The sequence below is a fragment of the Mirounga leonina genome, unplaced genomic scaffold, assembly GCF_011800145.1.
Source record: "Mirounga leonina isolate KUSES-001 unplaced genomic scaffold, KU_Mleo_1.0 Mir_165, whole genome shotgun sequence".
Taxonomy (NCBI): Eukaryota; Metazoa; Chordata; class Mammalia; order Carnivora; family Phocidae; genus Mirounga; species Mirounga leonina.
The window spans coordinates 20,029,315-20,046,352 of NW_023270415.1; the positions used below are offsets into that span (position 1 = coordinate 20,029,315).

The following is a 17,038-nucleotide window of genomic DNA, read 5'->3' on the forward strand; positions in this document are numbered from 1 at the left end:
CACGAATAGAGAGCATTAATTCAATTGCTCTCTTGCAAGCACCTTTAGTATCTTTGGGTGGTAAAGAACATTTAAATATGAATGCATCATTATTTCATTCAAAACCCTTCCATGTTTAAGATTTCTAAAAGTTTATCAAGTTCTCCGGCTTTATTCAGCATCCACTTGCCACATACAATCATCACTTTCAGTCCATATTTTTTTTGTAGTTCCTATTTATCTAAATTTGAATACTGCAACACTGTCAAATATCCACTACTTAATGATTTTTTTTTAAAGATTTTATTTATTTATTTGAGAGAGAGAATGAGAGACAGCACAAGAGGGAAGAGGGTCAGAGGGAGAAGCAGACTCCCTGCCGAGCAGGGAGCCCGATGCGGGACTCGATCCAGGGACTCCAGGATCATGACCTGAGCCGAAGGCAGTCGCTTAACCGACTGAGCCACCCAGGCGCCCCTGCTTAATGATTCTTGCAAAGATGTTTCCCTTATAGTCTTCCTCTGAGAGGGACGTTGAGCTAACTTGCTTGAAGTCATGTACATAGGAAGGGGTGGAATCAGAATTTGAACTCAGGTCTGAGTACAAAACCCATGCTTTTTCAATTTTGTTGCTGAATTATTTGAAACAGCAGTTGCATTGAGATAAGTCTGACTCTGGTTGAATCAGAACTTACCAATGGAACTCTACAGATTTTGAAAAATGAGTTATATGAAAATCTAGTATCAAATAACTTTGATAAGTACCAAGTTACATACTTTCATTTATTTAGTACCTAAATTTATTTAACTTTGATAAATATCAAGTTACAGAAGACTTCTAAGAGCCTTTATTTAATATGCTGGTGTGTATTTTGATCCTCCAAAAAGCAGATATGGTATGTTGCTGTCCAAAATTCTTTTTTTTTTTTTAAGATTTTATTTATTTATTTGTCAGAGAGAGTGAGAGCACAAGCAGGGGGAGTGTCAGGCAGAGGGAGAAGCAGGCTCCCTGCTGAGCAAGAAGCCCAAGGCGGGACTTGATCTCAGGATTCTGGGATCATGACCTGAGCAGAAGGCAGATGCTTAACCAGTTGAGCCACCCAGGCATCCCGGTCCAAAATTCTTTGACCAAGGAACCATATTTTGTGAATCATTCATATTAACACCATACAGGACTAGCATTCCAAGATTTGCTTTGGAAAACTTGGACTTACTCTATTTTCTTTCTCTTCAAGAAATGTGGAATTGCTTATCTCCCTTGAATCCTTTAGTTCATCTGCTTTTTATTTATTTATTTATTTTATTTATCTCCATTCTATTTCCCCATTCTTTTAAACTAGAATACTCCTGTCCCTTTGTCCCATTAGGTACTGCCCTTCTGCCAGGGATGCATTCAGAGGAATTACATTTAGCATGTAATGTTATGTGCCAGGCATTATGAACAGAGTATATATGTATTTATATGCACTACTTTTATAAATCTCATAATAACTTTGTGATGATGACATTAAATTGCAAATATGATAGCATCACCATTCTGTGATATATATATATCTAATCCCGACTAAGTTGTGTTAGGGTAGCCACCTGAACAGTGTTACTTTCTTGTCTGACCGATGTTGGACATAAGAATTATGAATATGATTTATGTGAGATTTTCTTAAAGTCTATATATATATTCAAAACACTAGCTGGAGGGCATTTTGCCCTAGATTTTATTTAAAAATCAGCAGAAGCTTGAATTGAAAATGACTGGAGTATGGAATAAGAATATACACACCATTAGGCAGTTAACGTGTATGTAATTGCAGCTCATTATATACTCTAAGTGTAGTTTTTTTATATTAATTTCAATTAATCTTCACTAGAAATTGTTTAACCTGCTAGGGAATTATGTTTAATAGATTTTTTTTTTCCTGGTCCAGCATATTATCTCTTTTTCTTTCACTGTGCAGGTTCTGCTGATCTTCTCCTTTGTGTTCCATGCTCTTCTTGTCCTACCCTGGTCTACTCTGGTATGTTTGCTCAGGGCACTTAATATCAATGTCAGGTAATTATGGGTACTATCTACAACTGCTCCAAGTTCAGATTTTTTTAATGCGTAGTTCTCATGACCTCTAATGAAAAAGAGATTTCCTTCCTACTCTGCATAATGTTTCCTTTCTCTTTTTGTGATGTTCTATGGTACTCAGGCTTCTCACTGAGTCTGTATTCTCCCATGCTGAGGAAGTAGAATGGGAATTTAAATCCCTTCTCCTTGGCAGGAAAATCACTTTTAGATAGAATTGAGATTAAAAAGTATTTCCCCACTCTGTGAAGATCATGGACTTTATGACACCATTAAATATATCTTAGAGATACAGAATATCAGAACAATTTTACATCCATAGACATGGGGCTACTATATGAACTGGATATATAACATGAATAATTCATAGTTTCTTCTCTCAAGTATGTCACAGAGATAAGCAAAAGGTTGAGTTTGTCCTTAGCACTCACAGAATCACAGAATATCAAAATTAGAATTTTAGAACCATGTACTTCTCTTCCAATCTAATACTGGTATCTTCTCTGCAATGCCCCTACAAAATAAACATGCAGTCTTCAATATCTTGAGTAATGGGAAGCATTCTACCTCCTGTGGCTTCTCATTCAATTTTATTCTGGTCTAATTGCTCATTAGCCTAAAAATTCTATATTAATAAATAACCTAAAGAAATAATTTCTGCAATGCCTTGCTGTGTAGTTATCAGAATATTATGTTCATTGCACATATTTTATAATAAAACAAAAAAAATGTTTTATATTAAAACATGGAAAACATGTGAAAAGATGTGAACAAGCCAATGACCAATAAAAGAGAATTGATTTAAAAAGTATAGCAATCTATATAATGGAATACTGTTGTACATCTTATGAAGGATGAGATATATATTCACTGGATAAATACATGTATTTATACATCTATTTATACTGATATTAACTGGGTCTACATATCTATATCTCTCTATATATTCTGATGTGGAAATATTCTTGTAATAATGTTACATTAAAAAGTGAGTTACAAAACAGTATATTAAATTGATTTTTTGTCATACACAATGCATAGACACACAATCTATATATGTACATCTTCAGAATACTATCTGGATGGTTACAAACAAAAATGTCTTGAAAAGATATCTGCATCCCCACGTTCTGTGCACTATTTACAATAGCCAAGATATGGAAAAAACCTAAGTGTCCATCGACAGATAAATGGATAAAGAAAATGCAATATACATATACAGCCATAAAGAATAAAATTTTGCCATTTGCAACAACATGAATGGAACTTGAGGAGATTTTGCTAATTGAAATAAGTCAGGCACAGAAAAACAAATAACATCTGATCTCACTTATATGTGTAATCTGAACAACAAAAACCAAGCTCAAAAGTACAGAAAACAGATTGGTGGTTGCCAGAGGCAGGGATTGGGCAAAATAGGTGAAGTTGGTCAAAAAGCTTCCAATCATGAAATAAAGAAGTCATGGGGATGTAACATACAGTATGTGACAAAAGCAAACAAGTAAGCAAACAGTTTGCTTAAGTTGTACAAAATGTTTAAAACCTACTTCAAATGAAATTATTCTCTTTTGCTCCAAAATCTGAATCCTTTAGCTGCCTTCTTTCTGGTTCTTTTTGTATCACAGACAAAAATTTTATCTCTCTTCCACATCATAATTCTACCATCATAGGAACACACAGATCATGTTGTTCTCTTCTTTTGTCCTTCTAATGTTCTTTGTATAACATGTAGGTATACGGCCCTTCTACCCAAGAGATCTAAATAAATAAATCATTCATTTGATTCATATTTAATAAAGACCTAAAATAAAACAGGAACTATGCCAGAGAATAACATGTCACTATCATAAATGACATAAGCTTACTAAATGATGAAGTCACACATTGAACATGATTTACATAAAACACTGCAGATTATCCTCATGTAAGCATTAGGGTGAGATAAGTGCATGCAGCAGAGAACTCTACCTTGACTAGTAGTCAAAGGGCCTAAAGAAAGTGATATTGAAGACCAGGTTCTAAAGAAGTAGGAGTTAGTTAGATAAAGGAGTTAGCTGGGATTGGTTGGGGTAAGCAAAGTTTTCCAGATAAGGGAAAAGTTATGTGCAAAAATAACTGGATTCCCTTCTTTCCTCTTTTTCTCACTTTATCCTCTCCCTCTTTCTCATCAAACAAATACTTATTGAGCAAACACCATATGCAAAGTATTCTTTCAGGTCCTGTAAGTAAGTTGGAGATTTATATTTTTCTTTCAAAGTATTTATGGTCTAGTAGAAGAATCAGAAATATTAAATATAATAAATTATATTAATATATTAATTAAATATTAAATATTTAATACAAATATTAAATATAACAAAGCATGAAAAAAAACAGATAAAATATTCTAGGAGCATGGATCTTTCCCCTTGCCATCATAATCAGATTCCTCTAGGAAAAAAATAAAGGAATTCTTTTCAATCAAGCAGTATGGGCACACAGTTCCAGTGCTGAAGTAAGGACTTGTATGACCTGATCTAGCTTATGCCACTCTAGCTTCCTAAATTAAGCTTTCATAATTCCTTCCAAGATAGTAATTGTGTACATCCCTTGCAAGTATTTCTCATTGGCTATATTTCTCCCTTGGCTCCCTCCTATACGAAGGGAGGGAAGCCAGTCTTTTTCAACAGTCAAAGATATCTGTAGAATATCTAATTCTAATTAAATATACAAAAAGGGTTTATACAGATACCAGAAATTGACATCCTGGCAACAAAATACAGCCGATAGAAGTGGTACCCTAAGGTCAATGCCATTGTAAAAGTTTATACGGGGTATAGGAAAACATTAAGATCCCAAACTTTCTTTTAATATGCTGACTATAGAGGTATTATTAAGCACATTTTCTTTTGTTTTGTTTCTCCCCTACAGGTCTGTGAAGCAGGCAGAAGTTGCAGGTGGTCCTTAAAGAAATTGCAATTATTCAAATCCTTATGTATAGTTCTAATTTTATTTACTATGTGTCATCATTTAGAGAATGGTTATTTTTATAATATCAGTAATAAACAAGTACTCTTGTAACCAGGGGGTGCCTAAATGTGTAATCAGAGAACACTAACCCTGGCAAAGGATTCTGGGATGGTCAGGATGTCTGCTGCCTTTTGACATGGTTAGTGTCCTGGGTTTAGATTACTTTATACCTAGTTATTAGGATTACTATTTGATACATTAAATATTGCCTGATTCAAATAACTTTGCTTAAAATTTTTCTGTATTTTAACTTGTGTAGGGTTTTCTACTTCTTATATTTTTATAATATTTTCTCATTTTTTAGATTAATAAACATTATACTTACCCACATGTGCCAAGATGTGCCATTTAGGTCTCTCTGGGAGTTAGCTGTTTGGTATCATCACCTGCCATGTGTGTTTTGTACAGCAGCGAGAGACATATTCTCTACCACTGCTCCTTCCTATGATCATCTTCCCTGTTCCTATCAAATCAAATAATTGATATGTTAATTCAATAAAGCAGATCAATAAGGAATGAAATGCATGCCTCAAAGCATATGCAATGAATATTGTTTGACTATTTATCCAATTACTGAACTCAATTAAAGTTATCCATTTTGCATTTGATATATGCTCACTTTTGGAATATGTTATGCACTGATGCTAAGTGAATGGATCTAAGTAAATCTATTGAGTATCTCTATTGTCTGTTTTATCTTATTTGCCTTAATCTAAGTTTGCTTTCTGGACCTTTAAGGCATATGGTTAAATTATAAAATTGCCTGTATTACTGTCAAACAAACAATATTAAAGGCCAGAACATGGCTAAAGAATAAACAAAGAAATTCTGATTGTATGAATGACATTATATTCCTAAATCAAATAATATAATACATTTTCTTCCCGTAACACTTTCATATGTACAGAAACTTGAGACTAATTTTCATACAATTTATTGGTTTTTATAAGTAGAAACAAATTAAAGGCTTAGAAAATAGTATATTTTGAGCAGAAAAGAGAGAGAAGTCAAGAGTAAGTTTATGGGACCAGAACCCTCCTCTACTTAAAAGTCCTTACAATAAAGAATATCTTCAAAAATGTTGTCCCTATTAGGAATAGTCTTTCTTTAAAACATGTCATCCCTGATGCCTTCATCTGAGCCGTATTTTCCTCCAACCTTCACTTGGTCAGTGTTTGTCTGCCTCTTGCCCACCGACATTTTCCTGGAGACAGTCACTCTCCTAAGTGCCACACCAACCTCAGGAATCAGATTGACCAGGGTATCAGAGTGTATGTTGCTGACAAGGCTACCAAAGACATACAAAGCTGGGCACTACTTATTAAAGTAGTAAGGATAGATTTTAATCAGTGATAAACTATTGCAATAGAGAAGAGGGTCCAGCATGAACTGAACTCAACTTTGATTTGTGCAGAGGTAACTGCACATTTCAAAGGAAGAGAGAGGCAGTAAGGATGGGAATTGCCAGAGCTTGAGGAGAGGCAGGGAAATGGAAATTTATATAAAACAGGAAGGGGCATTGACCCATGTGAAACTCATTTGGGTTTGCTTATTGAAGTTTGACTTCTGTCCTTCCACAGAGACTGGAAGACAGGGGCTCTATCTTCAAGCGTTGGCAGGAACAAACAGTAAATTCTTTGGCAGCCTTCCACTTTCCCAGGAAGGAACTTAAGGGGGCTGCAACCATCATCCTGGAGATTCTGCCTTGGTTGTTAGAAAATATGTTTGTGTTTCTTCATATCTTCTAACGTGGGAGTGGGTTGGAGTGGATGAAACAATTTGGGCTCAGAGTGTTCAGTTTTTATAGGCCAAGGTTGAGGCCTGGTCAAGAAGAGAGCTTAGGGGAACCAGGCTAGAATTTGGTCAAGAAGAGAATCTTCATTAGTGCTGGCCACACACACACACACACACACACACACACACACACACGCACACACACCACAGTCTCTGCCCTGTCTTCTTTGTCAACCGCTATAATCACTTTTGGAGTCCAAGGACAGAGGGCAAGGCCAGTAAAAAGCTAGAGCCCAAATCAGGAGATTTCTCCAGGTTGCTTTTCTATCTCCTCTTTCAAATGTCATACATGAACTCTGAATCTCCTGGCACTCACCTTGACTCCCATTACTCATTTTGCTTTACCTTTCTTTCTCCTTTCTTTCTTTCTTTCTTTCTTTCTTTCTTTCTTTCTTTCTTTCTTTCTTTCTTTCTTTCTTTCTTTCTTTCTTTCTTTCTCTTTCTTTTCTTTCTTTCTTTCTTTTTCTTTCTTTCTTTCTTCTTTCTTTCTTTTTCTTTCTTTCTTCTTTCTTTCTTTCTTTCTTTCTTTCTTTCTTTCTTTCTTTCTTTCTTTCTTTCTTTCTTTCTTTCTTTCTTTCTTTCTTTTTCACTGTGGAAAATGGATCATAAAGTGATAAGACTGGAGGCCAGGAGAACAGTTAGGACACTGTTGCAGTAGTCAACATGAAAGACAGGAAGTGCATGGATAGAAGAAGAATCTAGATGGGTAATGATTAAAGAGGATTGGCAAGTGTTACAGATAATGGTCAAGTTTCCAGCCCAAACACCTGGTAGTGACATATGTTTGGATTGAGGGGAAGATGTTGAGTTCAGTTGGGGACATGTAAAGTTTAAAGAGACTGGGACACATCTGAGACTTTGAGCACCATCAACGTAAAAATGGTTAAACAGCGCATCATAGAAATCAGGGCAGTAGATGGCATCATCCAATGAGGGTGGGTGCAGTGAAAAGAGAAAAGAGCCTCAGGAACACACCAGCACTTAACGGACTGGAAAAGTGATTTCAAGAGCAAAGATTTTATGTGCACTGGACAGAGTGGGTGGCCCACACAATGTTTCTAGGAAGTAGAAGGTCAAAATCAATGCACTTCTAGGTCCCTGGTTCCTGTAACCACAGCTGGATTTCACGGGGGTGGGGGGAAAGCATGGGCTCATTTGTTGAACAACCTTTAGTAGTCTAGTTTAATGAGGCTGTAGAAACTTCCTGTGGGTGGATAGATGGAAAAACAGCTGTGTGTGTGTGTGTGTGTGTGTGTGTGTGTGTGTGTGAGGAACATAGAGTTTCCCTTATTTAGAAAGAAAAACTAAGGCATTACTAATTTGAGGTCTCTCTAGTCAGTGTGTGGAGGCATCTACTTTGAAAACTCCTTTTCCTTTGGTTAATAGTGATGAAGAGACAACTAAAATCTTCAGGAAAAGTTTAAGAATTAGTCCAGCTGTAACATTTTTACCTTCCTTTTTTTTTCCCTCAAACTAACCACACATAAGTTTTTGGTTGATTTTAAGGAAAATAACCACTGCCGGCTGCTGAACTCAGAGTCTTAAAAGGCACTCCTTTGAGAGAGAGGAGGGAACATCTTTCCCAGTCCTAGGGACAGAGCTGTTCCCCTGCTGCAAATTGTGGCTTGCCCACACTATAAATATTTGTTGGTTTTTCAACTTGCATTTGGCTCTCTTACCACTGTTCTATTTTTTTTTTTAATGTCTATGATGGCTTCTTGTCACTTTCAAGTCCTTGATGTTTATAGAACCCATCTCTGGGAAGTCAACATAAGTGGCGTTGGATATGAGCAGAAGCCATGATTTGGCCACTCCCCTCAGTATTGGAATCATTTAAAATGTGCCTGAAAATCCCTGAGTGCTACGTGCACAGCAACAGGGTAAAATGACCCACTCTCTGAAAAATACTGTAGTCACACAGACTGCCTAGCTAAATGGCAAGGGGAGTGAATGGCTTTGTGGACGTGCAGTGCACATGGCTTCTCAGGGAAAATGGCCCACCTATAGTTTAAAAAAGGAGTCGTTGGAAGAACTTGTAGCTCACTAGTTAGACTTGCATTTTCCAGTATAGTACAGATACAGCTGTGTCTGAAGGGCCCTTTATAAACCACAGGCATTTCACTGAGTGACCAGCCCAAGATTTACCACCTGGATTCTGAGTCAAAGGGGGAACTGCTGTGCTGGTAGAAATTTTACTACTATATTTTGCAAAACTTTTTAGGTAAAGATAATGAGAATAAACAGGAAATATTCCTTAGAGCATCATCAACATCATACTGTCAGTGGCTTAAATTGAGCTGTGGAAATGTGTGCTTCACTGTGGAAAACAAATATGTATACATCTTAAGTAAGTTATGAACCAAGGTTTTAGCATCTTTTATACACTTGTTGTTTGAATTCCTTGTGAAATATGTTTCTTGGGGTCTGTGATAGAGGTTAGTATTGTTCAACCTAATGTAGTTCTCCTCTTCTTCCTGGGCATTTGGGAAGATTTCCCAGCCCCCTGCAGCTAAGCAGGATTATAGGATCAATTCTGACCAATGGGCCATCAGTGCAAGTGATTGTAGCTTCTAGTCCAGAGCATTTGGCACAGGTGTGAGTTCTCCACAGTCTCTTTGCTGCAGTGATCCTGCGTGTTATAGACTGAGGTGGATTGAGGTGGCAGTGTCTGACAATAATCTCCTGAGGTTAGGAGTCTGTTATTACAGCATAGTTTGGCTTATTTTGAATAATATTAGATCAAATTCTCTATTTGCAGAAGATGATGCTCCCAAATTTGCAGTAGACATTGTAGACATTCCTGAGCTTAGAGCAGGTACAACTGATCATGATCCTTTTAAAGAAACTACGAGTTGTACTTTGAGAGAAGGAGATTGCAACTAGGTGCATTCATAAAATAAAATGTCCATCTAAAATAAGTCTTACCTTAGCTTATTCTTTTTGTTTGTTTATGGTATCACAGATTTAACTCTTATATACATTAACATATATGCAAGACAGTCATGTCATTTCATTTAGGATTATATCTCTTCAATCTTTCTGGGATTTTGGATTTAAGCGACTCTAGAACCTCAAGATAGAATTAAGTTTCAGATGGCAAATAAGGGAGTTAGCTTCCCAAGGCTATGAAGTTTATCAAGTACAGTTTATCAAGTACAGAGGGGATATTACATTTCCATAGGCAGATCCTAGCCATAGACACCAGGGTTTATGGAACGGATTGTATAATTTCATGTGCATTACTGTTACTTTTTTAACACTCTATTTTTATCTTCGGTTTATTTTGTTCTCAAACTGGAATTGTATGCTTTGGAAAACTCTTGTTACTGACAGGAATAAAAGTCACTGGAAAATTAAGTTTACAGAGGGACTCTTTGCCAATGATAGTCAGATTTAAACATAGCCTTCATATTAGAAGAAGTATTATTGTGCCAAGCAGACATCTGTTGAAGGAGGAAGGCAAGGATAGTGTATTGTGGTGATAAGATCATGTGGTTTGCTGTTAGGTATGTGTTTGAACACCTCCTGCATTCTTCAGAAGCTGTGTAAATTTAGGAATCTAACTAACCTCTCCCAGGGTCAATACAATAATAATGTTGCTGTTGCTGTGGTTACAATGCTTGGCAGTGTCTTCTTCTGTGTGTTGTATACATTATCTCATTTAATCTTCCCCACAGTTCAATGAGGCTTAGAGGAGTTAAAGACCACACCTCCGCTCTTGCCATGAGTGTGGAGCAGTCCCTCCATCCTAGTGTTCCTTAGTCCAGTGCTATTAATCACTTTGCCAAGGAGTTTATTTATCTACAGAATAGTAGTAGCCACACTTAGATGAGACTGGGAATTCAAGGTTAGCGTGCCAGCGTGATCTGGTTCTGGTGAGAGCTCTTTTCCCAGTGGGCACATGACCACTTTTTCACCAAGTCTTGTGGAAGAGAGAAAGAGTTCTGGTGTCTTTTTTTCTTCTTATAAGGATACTAAGCCCATCATGGCATTTTTAAAACCTAATCACCTCCCAAATGCCCCATCTCAAAATACTATCACTATCAAAAGATTAGGCTTCAACATATGAATTTGGGGGGTGGGGAACACAAATTTTCAGTCCATAACAGATAAAGTGCTAAATAATGGCAGTAATTACTATTTTTTGATAGTCACAGTATTACTGTTACTCATGTAGACTGTAGAAATGTAGATGTCTGCTATGGAAATCTGGGTCTTCGCAGTCTCTGAGGGCCTAGCAATTAGACATGATCAATGTAACACATCTGATATCAGAAAACTGGAATTCAGTTTTAGTGCCATGTTCTGCAAAGTAACCTACTTGATCGTGACTTGCTTAGTCATCCATAGCAGCTGAACTACAGAAACAACATAAGATAGGAGCATGCAGGTCCAACTTAACTCAATAAGGACCAACTTGTACTTGGCATTCTTCTAACCCAAGTCATTCTCAAAACTAACTGCCTACTGATTGCTCAGAGAGAGATTTTTAAATACTCAGGGCTGGGATCCAATCCCAGAGCAATTAATCAGAATACCTAGGGGTGAAGTTAAGGCATGAGGGTTTATAACTCTTCTCAGATGATTCTTCTATGCAGCCAAGGCTGAGAAATACCACAACCTGGAGGACTATGAACAGTGATGTAGCTTATTAAAGAGATTTGAAGGCTCCATTTCTCTTTAAGCAGAAGTTAAGCGTACCTATAATTTCTTCATGACACAGATTTGTAGTTACACATTAAAAAAAAACCTTTTTTCTTTTTTAAAAGTTTTTATTTATAAAAAAGATTTTTATAAAAATACTATTTAGGGGCGCCTGGATGGCTCAGTCATTAAGCGTCTGCCTTCGGCTAAGGTCATGGTCCCAGGGTCCTGGGATCGAGCCCCGCATCGGGCTCCCTGCTCGGCGGGAAGCCTGCTTCTCCCTCTCCCACTCCCCCTGCTTGTGTTCCCTCTCTCGCTGTCTCTCTCTCTGTCAAATAAATAAAAAAATAAAAATAAAAATAAAATATAAAATAAAAATACTATTTATTTGTTAGTAATATATGTTGAGGCCTTCTCACATACCAGCTACTTCCCTCAGCATTCGGTGTATTATCTCATCAAATCTTTGCAGCAGCCCTAAGAAGTAGCACTATGATTATCCTCATTTTATAGATGCGACAACTGAGATGAAGGGAGATTTGAGTTAACTCATCTGAGATGATGCAGCAGGTTTCAGGGCGGGTCTGTGAACCTCAAGACTCCAAAGGCCAGGCCTTTGCACTCTGCGCCTCCAAGATGGGGGTGTACGCTTTCCAGACCTTATTATGATTTTATGGTTTAGTCACGGAAAGACTTGATGATTTTGGAAAACAAATTCTGAGAGTATGTCATGCTCTTATTTACACAGAGCATATTTCTAGCACATTGCACCTTGCCTGGAGTTATGTACAGAGATGAGCAGATGGTCTCAGCCACTTGGTTTTAAGAAACTTCTCTAACGGTGGTGTCTAACTCTTTTCCTAAGCTTGGCTCTTTCTTGAGGAAGCAATCAAGAGTTTCTTCTCCCTGGAAGAAAGGTTACTATATCTTATCACCTTAAATATCTAGCAGGCAATTGTGCTGATTTCTTCTGTTAGAAGGGCTGATGAGAAGAACAAATAAAAAGGTATTAATAGCAATATGAATAGTCTGGGTGTTAATTAAAAACAAATACAATTAAACCAAAGAGCCAAAGCTGCAAGGGATACTGCTGTTTGTCGATGGGGTGAGCCAGATTTTCTTGGGAGCACCAAAAGAAGAAACAGGTTGTAATGTTAAGAAAATTGCTCCAATGTCCATAAACAGTTGAGTCTAGCCTGGCGTCCTGAAACATGGTCCTCCAATGATTGTAAACATTGTAGCCTAGAGTCATTTTGTCTCCAAAACGTGTCTCTTTGGATATGTTTAGTAAAAAAATGAAATGTAATGCTCGGAGACTTGATCCATGCCAAGAAGTGGTGGAGCCAAGGTTTGAACCCCAGTTGGCTGGTGTGTGAAGCCAAGGATGTGACCATTATACTTTGTCTCCTCTTCATTAGTGTGTGTCAGTACATTTGCCGTGGCTACATAGAGAAAGTGATCAGATGAACAACAAACCAAGATGTGACCCCAGCTTTCCTGCCCCCTCCTGGAAGAGCCTATTACACCACTTTTTCCTTTGATGAGGCTGAATAGCATGGAATTAAAAGTAAAGATTTATGATGGTTCTCTGGTCTTTAGAGAATCCCTGGTCCTCTCCATTTCTTTAATTCAGAGTTTTCAACAGACTTCAGATACATGTACAATTCAAGGCAGGCCAACGTTGTGCAAAGTTGTATTCAAAGGCAGGCTATGGCTGAAAGGTATGGTAGGTACCTCCCTGGAGGCCAGGGGGCCAAATTCTTTGCCATGCAATGAAAGCAAAGGATTTCCCATGTGTAGCCATAGCCAGGTGGCTTTGAACTTTGATGGTTCTAAAGAAAGAGATTATGGTTAATCCTGGTACACCTCCCAACTCGGTACCTCATTCCCTGACGCTCCTGGCTGCCTCTATCCAGGCTTTTTTTTTTTTTTCTTGAAAATTGTGGTAAAATACTTAGGAGTTTTGTTTCCTGATGGAAGTTAATGCTGCACTAGAAGGAACTTTTAATTGGGAAGGAGAGGGAATGACTTTCTGAGTTACTCCTATTATTCTGTTCTATTGTATGTAACCTGCTCTGAGATGAACATCTTTGGCAAAAGCAGAATGAGCTTATAGAATTTCCCCTTGATTATTTTTTAAGTCACATTTCAACAGAAGAGATAATCTTTAGGGAGGAAAAAAAATGTCTAGTATGTTCTTATCACAGATGTATGGGAAACACACCAAACTTGCTTTCACTACAAGTTGAAGGACTTCATCTGCCAAGTTGATTGGTTCCAAAAGCAGGTTCACTAATGCCTGCCAGCACTCCTCATCTGAGCTGACAGAAGCCAAAGCAACACATTCATGGCATCAACTTTGTATCTCTGTGTTGAAATCTTGCCGAGTGGAATGTGAGGGGATGAAAAGGAACAGAGGGAGCTTGAGTTGGTCTACGCTACATGGGAACACTTGCCATGAAAATCAAACCAGATCCTTGTTGAGGGTTAAAGTCATTCGTCAAATTCCCTTCCTGTTTTCTTTTTCATGTTCTTTGTTTTGTTTGCCTGATCCTTTGACTTCACGGCTCTTATGGAATCGGAAGTAAAGCAATACCACAGAAGAAAGTGAACCGAGCTTGTGGTGTCCCTCACTGAGCCAAACCCAAGAAACACTGGAAATATCCATTGCCAGTTCGAGTTTGTGAGATTTCCAGCCTGATAGCCAGACCAAAGAGGTTTGGAGTGATGTGTGGGCCTCCTCAGTATAAACCATTGCAGGGTTTGTGTTTATTATTTCACTCATCTGTCAGCGACATTGACTTTTTGGGTTAACCTTTCTTTCTTTCAGAGCCATTAAGTAAATATCCTTCCAGTAATCCAACATATATAACTTTATAAGTTGTGAAATATTATACTAATTCTTTCCCTTCTAAGCAGGTATCCAAGTTCAATCATAACCAGGCTGCATGTGTGATCCTGCATTTGTTAAAGACCCTAAGGCTGGTATAAAGGCAGGGGATAAAGATGTGTTAAGGTTGTACTTGGGTGGTGTGTTAGTACATATTTCACAACCTGATCTCCCCTAATAAAAGGCCCTAATTTGTAGTGTATGCCTTCCATATAGTACACCCTAACTACATCTGATTCCAAGCTTCAATGTCATCACTGACCATGCAGTAAGAAAAAGATGTTTATAACAGGCCCTTGCCAAGAGCAGTGAACTCGCTCCCAGGATACGACTCACACATCACACCTGGCTTTGTCTCTACAGCAGATGCGTGGAGATATTAGGTTCCCTGGTCTTCTTGTGGGCAAATTGGGTAGAGAACTAGGGATAGGAGGAGGGGGCATGATGACTCCAGGCAACCTACATATTCATTGCCTGTGATATCATATACACACCCTGTGTTTTCTGGGTTAATACGTGTAGTTTATGGAAGCTTCAAGGAAAATAAAGATGTATGTTTCTATTTCTCTTTTTGCATGACTATTAAAAAGCTAAGGAATGGGTTTCTGGGGTGCCTGGGTGGCTCAGTCGTTAAGCGTCTGCCTTCAGCTCAGGTCATGATCCCGGGGTCTTGGGATCGAGTCCCGCTTTGGGCTCCTTGCTCAGTGGGAGGCCTGCTTCTCCCTCTCCCACTCCCCCTGCTTGTGTTCCCTCTCTTGCTGTCTCTCTCTCTGTCAACTAAATAAATAAAAATCTTAAAAAAAAAAAAAAGCTAAGGAATGGGTCTCTAATTTGGGGCAGTGAAAGTTGACCATTTGAAGTTAAACTGGGTCTGATATCTGATGTGCTCCCCAGTCCTGAGGGAGGGGGATCCTAACTGACCTAGTATTTCAGTTCTATTCGCCATGAGCCTGCAACCTTTCTCATTCCTATCTGAGGCTACTCAAAGCAGCAGAAAGAATCTCACAGCCCATCTCTGAGTGACAGCACTAGGAGGCAATATTCCAGTCTCTTAATGTACATTATCTCTAATCCTCTTTCAACCATGTAAGGCAAAGATTATCTGCATTTTAAAAGTGAAACTGAACCCAGAGAAATTAAGTTGCCAAAGTTTACAGTGAAGGCCAGGGCTGGGATTCAGAGCCAGTTCTCTCTGAAGTCAGTCTTTCCATCTCTTTCTAAGAAGGGGTTGCCTCTTCTGTATATTTATTTGTATAAAGCACTCCTTTAAGCCAAATTCTGGGCCAGGAATAAAGATGCCAGTTTTTGCCATGGGTCTGGCAGCCTTTCTCAAAATGATCAAATCCAGAGGACAGGAATTCAAAGGATTTCAGAGTGAGTGGCTACTGTTCATTGAGGGGTTCTGGCCCCATGATGTTCTGAGCACTCACGTCCTCTCCCCTGGGGGGTCTGGAAGGGGATTCTTGCTACTAACATCCTTCCTGGCCCAAGGCCCATTGTCACAGTCAATGATATGAGAAGGATACGGCACAATCAATCAGGGTCAGGTTCCATGTCTGAAAAGTATAGTAATACAGGCCTCAGAGATGATGAATGATCATTTATACTGAGGAGAGGAGAGGCCTTGAGTCCTCCAGCTTGGGGGTAGGCACACAGGCTCTTAGAGTGGCTCTGAATCTCTATGAGCCCTTCCAGTACCAACATCGCATTAAGGGATGACTCAATGGTATTATATAAAGGCAAGTGAGTATGACTTCTGCCACATCATGTATTCAACTACCCTTTATTAAAGATCAGTCTGCCTAGGGTGGGAGGATTGCTTTGTTTTTGTGGTTGCATTATTTGAGGAACAGCTAAAGAAACTTGTCCTACCAAACATAACTTAGTAAATATGGTTGAAAAAGATCTGTACAAAGAGTCAAATTTAGAGCTTAGACTTACTACTTTTGCTAACTTGTGTTATTTTGGACAAGTTACCTGGGTTCTCTGAGTTTTCACTTCATTTTTGAAATAGGATTATTATCCATCAACTAATGAGGCTATCAATCAAATCTATCAATCAAATTATCTATAATCTAATGAGATTCAAATTGGTTATTATACATCTAAGTGCTTTAAAAATTATTAATAGCTATGAAACAAATGAAAGTTAATATATATGTAGTAAATACATGCTAGGTGCTTGTAGAATATGAAGATAGATGTCACAGTCTCTGAAATCAAAAACCTTACAATTTAGTTACAAAGAAATGGTATAAACACTTAAAAGGTTAAAGAGATAAATAATATCAAAACACTAGAAATCTCATGCAGTAGTCATGATTAATTTCCAAATAAATGCCTCTGACAGCTGTCATAGGAGCTCAAAGGAAGACAAAAGAATCAATAGGTGATATGTACACTGTTTTGGGGGAATACTTTGAGGAACAATTTGGCAGGCTCTAGAAAGAGAAAGACATTGATAAATCAAGGACAACCCAGAATGGATACAAAGGTGCTGTGGGACTGAACTATGTTCCCCCATAATTCATATATAGAAGCCCTAGGGTGGGACCCTAATCCAATAGAACTGTTCCAGTTATAAAAAAGATACCAGATCTCTCTCTCTCTCTCTCTCTCTCTCTCTCACACACACACACACACACACACACACAC

The 17,038-nt window shown here is 38.1% G+C and overlaps 1 protein-coding gene across 1 annotated transcript in view; it reads left to right on the top strand.

Moving 5' to 3' along the window:
* The window catches only part of CUNH8orf34 (chromosome unknown C8orf34 homolog), a 370,508-nt gene extending 365,234 nt beyond the window's left edge, over positions 1–5,274 (top strand). Inside the window, exons 13-14 of the mRNA XM_035011295.1 lie at positions 1,934–1,993; positions 4,957–5,274. Coding sequence (XP_034867186.1) covers positions 1,934–1,993; positions 4,957–4,964 — 68 coding nt within the window. The 3' untranslated portion in view covers positions 4,965–5,274. The remainder of the gene's footprint in view (positions 1–1,933; positions 1,994–4,956) is intronic.
* Positions 5,275–17,038: the final 11,764 nt, after the last annotated feature.